This window comes from Strix uralensis, chromosome 22 (assembly GCF_047716275.1).
Source record: "Strix uralensis isolate ZFMK-TIS-50842 chromosome 22, bStrUra1, whole genome shotgun sequence".
Lineage (NCBI taxonomy): Eukaryota > Metazoa > Chordata > Aves > Strigiformes > Strigidae > Strix > Strix uralensis.
In genome coordinates this window covers 3,502,395-3,511,910 of record NC_133993.1, presented here as the reverse complement: position 1 = coordinate 3,511,910, position 9,516 = coordinate 3,502,395, and the positions used below count along the sequence as shown (strand labels likewise).

At 44.9% G+C, this 9,516-nt stretch overlaps 1 protein-coding gene across 1 annotated transcript; it reads right to left on the bottom strand.

Moving 5' to 3' along the window:
• Positions 1-529: 529 nt before the first annotated feature.
• Positions 530-5,693, bottom strand: LOC141953551 (myb-binding protein 1A-like protein). The gene is made up of 6 exons (XM_074892215.1): positions 5,611-5,693; positions 4,882-5,007; positions 3,915-4,117; positions 3,150-3,247; positions 2,659-2,746; positions 530-801 (listed from the first exon to the last, which is right to left on the bottom strand). The coding sequence occupies exons 1-3, from the start codon at positions 5,622-5,624 to the stop codon at positions 3,952-3,954; spliced, it is 306 nt and encodes a 101-aa protein (XP_074748316.1). The 5' UTR covers positions 5,625-5,693; the 3' UTR covers positions 530-801; positions 2,659-2,746; positions 3,150-3,247; positions 3,915-3,951.
• Positions 5,694-9,516: the final 3,823 nt, after the last annotated feature.

The window sequence follows — 9,516 nt, the reverse complement described above, 5'->3', positions numbered from 1 at the left end:
CCACGGAGGGGACTGGCTGCCTCAAACCCTCCTCGTGCTGAGGAAGAACAGTTCATCTCCTGACCCCACACTTCTTCAAGCCCTACTCAATTCTCAGGTGTTCAGAAATAAAAACTCAAGCCTCCCCTCACCCCACTGCCTTGCTCTCAGACCTCAGATTCAAGTAAAGACATCCCCAACAACGAGATACCAGGTCTTCACAAGAGCTAAAAGCAGAACACAATACAGACTTCTCTGTCTTATTAAATGAGTATCAAAAAGAAGCTTCCAAGGAACATCTGAAGTAACAGCCCCCATCTGACTCTCCTTCCTTTTTCCTAATGTTTGTAATGTTTTGTGATCTCTGCAGTTCTTAAAACCTGAGATCTTGAATTCAGACAGCTGTGCATCACAGCAATGATTCAGTCTGTGGCTGCAAAAGAGAGGCCTGTACTAGTGTCAGGATGCAGTCATTTGTTCTCAGGAAGTCATCTATTCAAACAGCCAGACCTACAACAGCATTGTCCTTCAAGGCCAAGAGACTAATAAACATGCACTTCCAACAAGCCATTTGTGTGTTGCACTTTTAAAATAAATCTTAATAGAGCAATAGCCATCTTGCTCAAGACAGATAAATGCAATTACGTCTATTACTACAGATCAGGAGAAACACTATTTTTAAATAGTGAAGGTCTGAAGAGTATTTGTCACTGGCAATGGCACATCAGTTACCGTGTCCCATGCAGATTTGATATTTTTGTCTGATTCTTTCATCACAACAACAGCACTTTCTTCATTTTGCTCTTGGTATGGGTCAAGAACCTGAAAAAAAAAGAAGGACTTGGTTTTTTTCAGTGTTTTGTTTTGATGCATTTCTTGTGTACAGCAGACAGGAATTTCAGCACAGTAAGCCAGTTGAATAATGACATAGTAAGTAATGGCATTCAACTTTCCATCTTACAATATCATGTTCGTTACCATGCTAAGTTCTTTCTATAAGGAACAAAAAGGGTGGAGAAAGCTGAAGAGGTTGGTGACAGGACACATTTTGATTTGTTACAAATGAAGTATTAGGTTCATCATATAAAGTACTTGACAGCTCATCTTTGCAATCCACATTATTACTCTCAGAAGACACCACCTCACTCAGTGGTATGACCAATTCAGATTTTCAGTGTCACTTATTTTTAGCACCTCTATGCTTAGCCTTTCTAGAAAAAAGCTGTTACCAGTTATACTCACATGTGAAATCTACCAGCTATATAAACTGACCCAGGAATTTCTTCAGCCTAACACTACCGAAGAACACAGCTTAAAGTCAACAGATCTCAGGCTCCCATTAAAAAAAAACAACAAACCAAAAACCAAAAATAGAGACATGCTTGTGTATCTGTTCAGGACAAGACAGACGAACAGTGCAATGCTCTACTAGAGCCTCACTTACATCCAGGATCAGCTGCAAGCCCCTCTTGGTCAGGTTAGGGCATATATGTACACATGCTCTTGGAAATACAATGTATGAGTAGGCTGGGTTGGTCAAGGAAGGAGAGATTTCCACCATCACCTCAACCCATCGTGGCTCTGCATTGTCTGCACATGAACAAACAATGACAGGAAGGGGCAAAAATGCTGCACTGGCACATCAATAACAGACTGTAGAAAGTCACCAAGGAAAAGAAGACAGTCCTTCTAGCTGACTATTAGAAGTACTCACTCAGCAACAAAGACCAGAAATAATCAAAAATGTAGAGCTAAAGATTATAGCTGTATTGGAAGGCTACTAACCATAGGGAGAAACATGCCTGAAATTGTCTTTAGGCCACTGCAAAGCCTCACCAGGTAACAACCCTACCATTTACTAAATCATTACTTAGATTAGCAGTTCTGCAAATCATGCAACACCTATCTGGCCACAATAAAGCAATCAGCAGCCAGTCAGCAGAAGTTATCTACATTTTAGAGTGTTTTCAACGAAATCAGGAGTCACAGCAGCCCATGAAAAGTGCTGACGTTTGAAACTCATCCATTCGTTTGGGAATCCAGATCTACATACAATCAAGCCACCATAGAACTACAGCTTTTATTTCCACAGTACCCACAAATTTACACAGATTGAAGGAGAACAAGACTAGAGTTAGAGAGGAAGTCAAAAGAACAAGCCAGGTTGTCTCTTGGTCAAGTCCCAACCTCACTCCACAGGCCCTAAATGAGGACTAGCCAAAATCAGCAAACAGGCTGTATCTACACACAGGACACGTTTAGTTTGCCCAGAACTTGAGCTCTCAAAGCACCCAGCTTCAGGCCTGACAGCTGTTAGGAGAGCCCAGAGCTTTTCCAGGGAGATACCACCACTTCAATCAAGCACTTGGCTGGAACAGAACAAGGACTCGAAATGAGTGAGCTCCCCTGGAAACTGCTCATCTGAACAACGGCCAGCTCTGAAGCTCACCTATCCTGTACGAGGCACACAGGAACACAACCCACTGAGGATGCGGATAGAGAGCTGGAGCAAGAGATTTAGAAAGACCAGTAAAGAGAATGAAGGAGAGGGGATTCTCCTGGGGATAAGTGCATCGAGCCAGAACCAATGCAGAGTGCTTCACTAACGCAGAACTGCCGTCTTCTGTCTTTTGGCAGATCATTAACAATCCCACTCCATTTCCTTCTGTAAGGACTCACCAGTTATCTTCTTCAGAGGTTCTTTGCCAAATGCCCTCTCCGTGCAGTTCAGAAGGTCACTCAGAACATCCACCGTTTCAGACTGATTCTGTTTGATCACAAGCAGACAGTGAACACTCTGAATTCCCCACTACCAACAGCAACAGAAGGAACATACCCCAAATCTAAGGGCCTCTCTAAATAGCTACGGATATTAGAATCACCTACTACAACCCTTTTGCAGAAGAAAATATGAAACTAAGTAAAAATTGCTCCACTCAGCAGCAAATCAAGGACAAAATTAATGCTCAGGCCAAGCTTTGCCCCTGTTAAGTTGCTGTCTACAGTCAGTGTAAGAATCACAGTTTATTAGCTGCCAGTTGACCATTTTCAGAAGCCAGAGGCTGTGAAAGAGTGGATCTCTGAACACAAAGAAATCCTCCAGCTCAGTGCTCAGAAAGCCCAGCTATCAGCCCATCTTATACCACTCAAATACACTTCAGAGGTCTTACCCTGAAAAGATGAATGGCCATTAGCAGCAGAGGTTGCTGGAAAGCAATGATTTTGGCACTGTCTGATTTATTCTTCTCTTCTGCAGATTCTTCACAGACTGAAGGAAAGAATCCTTTTCAGTCTTTCAAATTACAACAGCGAGTCCTCTCTTACAATCGGACTAAGAACATGACCAAATCTATAGTCCTGTTTTCTGCACTTAACATTTAATTTCTTGAAATTGGACATACATATAGTACACAGTCTTAATCCAACAATGGTATCTCACCCTGTGTGGCTTATAAAAAACTGTGCACTTGAGCACAGGCTGGATTCCTAACACCATAGCCAAGGCATAGACCTTTACGGAAAATCAAGCTCAGAAAACAGCACCAGAAAAGTCACACAGAATTTGGTACAGGCATTATTAGGAGAAAAGATTAGCAGAGTTACAGTCATGTTTGTGAGCAGGGCTGTGAGCAACAACAGAAAAGGACATGCCCACCTACACATAATTAACACACAGAAGGAACAGGAAGAAAGGAACAGAGTGATAAGAAACAGAAAGGCATCCTGAAACCCAGCCACAGGTGCACAGGATACTCCCAGGGAAGAGACAGAACTGCCTCTGCCTGTGAAATGGCTCTGCTACAGCAGCCAGAACAGCAGCAGGAGGAGGAAAGAATATACAATCTCTCTGTTACTGGCCCAAAGAGAGACTAAGACCAGGGCTTCTCCACTTCCTAACACCACCAACCCCACACCCAGCTTCCCAAGCCTCTCACCTCTCCCAGGCATCCCTCTGCCTCTTGGTAAAAGGCTTCACAGCTCTGACACGCTCACTGGGAGCAGCTCGCTGGCATACTCAACAAGGAGAAAGATCCACAGCTTCCCATCTGCAGTCACACCATGGATGTGCTTCTCCCTCAAAGCTGCAGCCTTTGCTGTATCCCCCAAAACAGTCACGGTGTTTAAAATCTGAAATAACCTGCAAAGAAAAACAGCCAGCATGTTCCTGCCTCAGGAATGCTTTCCACGATAATGCCCACTGGTAGAGCACTTTCATCCCAGAGCTCTGGTCACTCATTGCATCCCAGATTCACAGGTCCTAAGTTTCAACCCACATGTGTATCCACACACAGTAACATACAGCTCATTGTTCTGGTGTCCCCAAGCACACCCGCTGCCCCCAAGGACACTGACTATTATTCTCGGTTGTTTCCCATTCTGTGTCCCACCCTGTCCTCTGCTTTCACTCTACTGAGGTTGGAGGACCAGCTTTGGCAACCACCTAAAAGCACCTATTATTATCAACTCCACCTCCCTCAGTACAGGGAGGATGCAGAGCCATCAGCAGTTCACATGCAGAGCAGACAGAAAGCCAACAGCCACCTGCACAACCCCACCACCTCTCTCAGAGGTTCCTCCACTTCTAGCTTGCAACAGAGGCAACGGAAATCTTATGAGAAAAAACAGTCTGAGCTCAACTCTACACCTACCTGATCATCACACACATACTCAGCAGGTTTGCCATGCAAAATCATGTTTTTATTGGACAAAACCTAAGGATCTTTGGGAAATTCCTCTAGGATCCCATTAAAAAAAAGCCATTCCCTGGTCCTGGAGACAAACAAATGCTCTGATAGCAGCTCACAATCCCAAACCTCTTGCCCTGCCATTCACAGGCTGATCTTATCCTCAGGAAAAAAAAGATTAATTTCCAAGCTTAAAGCACGCAAGCAAAATCCTTACCCAAAGAAGTAGCTTTCTGCCACTGAATGAGCCTGTTCATCTAGGGGCTCTGATGGAAAGACATTTGTCTCACGTGTTTGGGAAGTATTTTTCTTAGTCTCAAAGAAAGCATGGAATAACCAAAACCTAGAACGGGCAGAAGCAAGAGCAAAATTAAGAGCCAGCTTGGTCACAACAAAGCAAAAACAGCCCATGCGTGCAAACCAAATAATGCCACATATTCGTCAATTTTTGTTCAAGCATGTCCAAGCACTGAGAAAAGTCACTACTTACAATAAGACCCTTTCCTCAAGCTACACAGGGTAAAGAAGAAAGAAGGATGATCAGGACTCCAGAAAAGTCAAATGTCAGCACCTGAGGCTACACAATACTCAGACTGTCAGATTTGGGTCATATTCTCCAGTATTTACAGATAAACATTATGATCTGATGCAAAGATTACAAACAGTATCTTCAAGCAGTCTAGGTAACCAGGAGCCTAAAATTTACTGCAAACAAATTGGACCAAGGCGATTTTCAGTGCCTGAACTACTTATGACAAGAGTTTGTCCAAGTCTGCAGAAGGTATTCTGAAACCAGAACCCGGTCTCGTATGTGATTTATGTTATGCAATATTTCCACTACTGCATTTACTTAGTGTCATGGGGACAGCTTGCCTGGAATATTGCTACAGAGCTAAACAGAATTATTCCAAGCACATGTGGCATTAAGTCTTTAAATCATTCTCACCTGGAAATGTCCATCACAAGGCTTGTCACGGAACTTTCAATGATATTAGCAAGTCAGTGGATGATCCATTTTCTTAATCGAACAATCTTATGTTGTGCTCTTTCAATAAGAAAGTGGACACAATCAGTAGCTTGAACACTATCCCAAAAAATAAACACAACCCACACAATCCACTGCAGCAAGAGGTGACTTCCAGATATTTAGAGGCTTTTACAGTAAAGATGGCAAAGTTATGTAGTAAGAAAGCAACAGGCACATAAGAAGAGATATAATCTTCCCAAGTTTGCTTTTTACTATGCAAAAGACAGTCTATTTACCCCACTGAGGTTCTGCAGCTTACCAAAAAGCACTTCAAGAACTGCAGTGGTCAGTAGAGTGAGGTTATAGGGGCACAAGTAACACACGGACGTACTGTTTTAACAGCTTACATCATCTTTGGAAGAGGCCCCTGCAAGTAACCCAGTGCCCACAGCACCAAGTTGTGGGTATTCAGTGAGCAGCAGCACCAAGGAGGGCAGAAATTTCTCTTGGGAAGTTTTCCCAGCTAGAAATGGCTACAAATGCCTATCAAGGATATAAGTATTTACAGGCTACTTGTGAGGCATGGAAGTGGGTGCTTTGCTGTGGGCCAAGGAGACAAGAGCACTCCAGCCAGTTTAACAGTCAGATAAAAGGGATGCACGATTCCTGCAAAGACCTCAGAGTCTGCAGTGAGAAAAGCTGCCACTGGACATTTTTGCCAAAGCAGCTGTCAGGGCTAGAGAAAGGCTTCTTTGGTGACCCAGTCTGCTTTGGTCAGGCTGGCTGGTTCTCACCATGTGGGCTCCAACTGAACTGAATTTTGTCCCAGCAAAAGAACCAGATGCTGAGGCTAAACCTTCTGGGACAGAAGAAACAGAACAGGCAACAATGAGTTGGTAAACTCATGGCAAGGGCACCAGCAAACAGCTGTCCAAACCAGACTTCATGTGGGTAGCTGCTCTAACCACAGAAGAGGAAGGTCAATCATCTACACACTCACACATTCACATTTCCCTGCTTCTGTTTTTGCTAGTTGAGAACTCTAAACAACAGTCAAAGTCTGGCCTGAGGAACATGTCTTTGAGCCAGTCAATGTATTTTTGCAATGCCACTGGCCATAGGTGTCTGACTACCCTGGAAGAGCTGGACAATGCTGGATAGCCATGAGTGGTGAGAGAAGCTGATCATCACTGCCAGCTGCCTCTCCAGGTCATCACAGCTGTTCAGAAATTCATCTATATACCCTTCCATCTCTGAAGCAAATTTAAATCAGTCTGGAAGCTGAAAAACACGATTGAACAAGCAAGTTAGGAACCTCACAGAGTCTGAGTGTCTTTGTATGTACAAAATGACTTTACAGATTTGACTGCAGTTAAGTAAATTGAAGTCACATGCCTGAACATTTGCCACAAGGCATACAGCAGAGGTCATCAATCTCACCTCATGGTCTTCCTCACACAGGAGCAACCACTGTAAGCAGCCACAAAATCTTGTCATGTATCAACTCCAACCCTTGGACCTGCACCTTCCCAAACAGTCACGCTTCAGTGGGCTGGACCACACACTGGCCAGTGCAGCTGGGCTCCTAGGCTGATCAGCTCTGATTTTGGGTGGAAGTCGAGGGTGTTTCTTACCTCATCTGCCTTAGACTTTCCCTCAATTTGGAAACTCCCCCACATCAATTCTGGTCTTGTCTAGCAGCCCTGGAGCCTGCTGACCTACAGTGGGTAGAACAAATCTACCTCCTCTCCCTGGTGGCTCTGAAGTGTTGAGGCTTTCTGAAAGGAGGGGGAGTTGAAATGTTCAACCTAGAACCCATATCCTGAGGTGCTGCTGTGTTGTGCTAAATCGCATCCTCAGTCCTCCTGCTGATCCACAAGGCATACAGCTGGCAGGCTGCTGCCTTGGAACACCGTCCAGCAGCACGCAGACCACCAGGACATGCCCCATCTCACCACACATCCCATTTCCTTATGCTCTTTCAAAGCCCACAGTGTTCAATTCCACTCATTTGTTCTGAAAAAAAACAAAAGTTTAACAGTAGAAACCTCAAAGAGGGCAAGCTGTGGCTTCATACCAAAAATGGAATGCAACTTTCATAAATAAACAAACCAACTCGTTTGGTGCAGTGTCACAATCAATACAGTGACCTGGCGGGAGCAGAAACAGTACTGACAGTCTAGAGAACACTGTCCTCTTTATTTAAGAGGCTATAAATCCCTAACAAACTACAAATCCACCCAATTATAACATGAATACCCCTACAAGAAATCTCACACAGAACACAATTTAGCAAGCTCCTTCTTCCACTGTTGGAGAACTCAATACTTGTACATCAGTATGAAAACTGGAAGAAAAATTCCAGGAGAGACTGCGCTAAACCGTCTAATAACTCACAACCAGGGTTTCATCAATCATCTCTCAACAAAAGCAAATAGAGTACATCTGCTCCCCTGTTGAAAAAAAAGTGGATTCAGGAAGATAACTGTCAGTAAATATCAGACTCAATCTCTGTCTAGTTCCATCTCCAACAATGAGAATCCCATAAGAAAGTACAAGGTAACAGTATTTGCTTTCCAGAACAAACAACCCATGTCATGGAACAAAACAAAATAAATCCACAAAACCAACAACAACAACAAATTCAAACTAAGATCTTTTCTACTTCCTCATCATCAACAATATTAGAGGTTTCTCTTTCCATTTAGACAATCACTGTCTTCAATTTGTACGCTTCAGACAGAAATTAAAATTAAAATAACAAATTCATTGATGCAGGTGGAAGAAACAGTGCAACAAGCATAAAAACCAAGAAACAGGAAAAACAACTAAGGCAGTAGATAAGCCCTGGAGAAAGTTGGTCCATGCAGGCCCCATGGTAAGCATTATCTTCAGAGCAAACCCACGTGTCTATCGGTGCTCTGATACTAGAACAGAAAGACCACAAAGCCCTATTCCTCCCAAGAGAGGGCAAAGATTTTTGGGCCCAAGTGAGGAGGAGTTTTGTTACCACAAAAAGCCAAGTCAAAGCCTGTTTTAATCAGTATTCTTCTTTTATTCTTCCTCCCTTTATTGCAGTGTTGTGGTGTTTGCCAGCTTCCCAGGAGGGAAGGAGGAAGAGGAGTTCCAAAAATCCAGTTCCGAAATAAAATTTGTGTCTAAGCCTCAGATGTGCTTATTGCCAGTCAGAGAGGGACCTGGGGGGGTTGATTGCCAGCCGGCTGAACAGGAGCCAGCAGTGTGCCCAGGTGGCCAAGAAGGCCAATGGTATCCTGGCTTGTATCAGCACTAGCGTGGCCAGCAGGGACAGGGAAGGGATCTTACCCCACTGGTGAGGCCGCCCCTCGATGAGTGGGTTCGGTTTTGGGCCCCTCACTCCAAAAAGGCCATTGAATGACTCGAGTGTGTCCAGAGAAGGGCAACGGAGCTGGTGCAGGGTCTGGAGCACAGGTCTGATGGGGAGCGGCTGAGGGAACTGGGGGGGTTTAGTGTGGAGAAGAGGAGGCTGAGGGGAGACCTCATGGCCCTCTGCAACTCCCTGACAGGAGGGTGCAGAGAGGGGGGATGAGTCTCTTGAGCCAAGGAACCAGAGCCAGGACAAGAGGGAATGGCCTCAAGCTGCGCCAGGGGACAAGGAGAAGAGAGCGGGGGTACAGGGAGCCCAGTCCTGACTCCTCACTGGCTTCACTCATGGCCAGCTGCTTTTCCTCTGTGCCAGGGCGGAGAGCACAGCTGGGGCTGGAGGGCATTGGTCCCCCAGGAGCTGCATGGGATCCTGGGGTGTCACTGAATGGGGGGGTCTCTGCCTGCAGGTGCCCGAGCTGGAGAAAGGCGTGGTCCACATACAGCAGCCGGAGTGTGTGATGGGGGTAATCCAGGCCATCC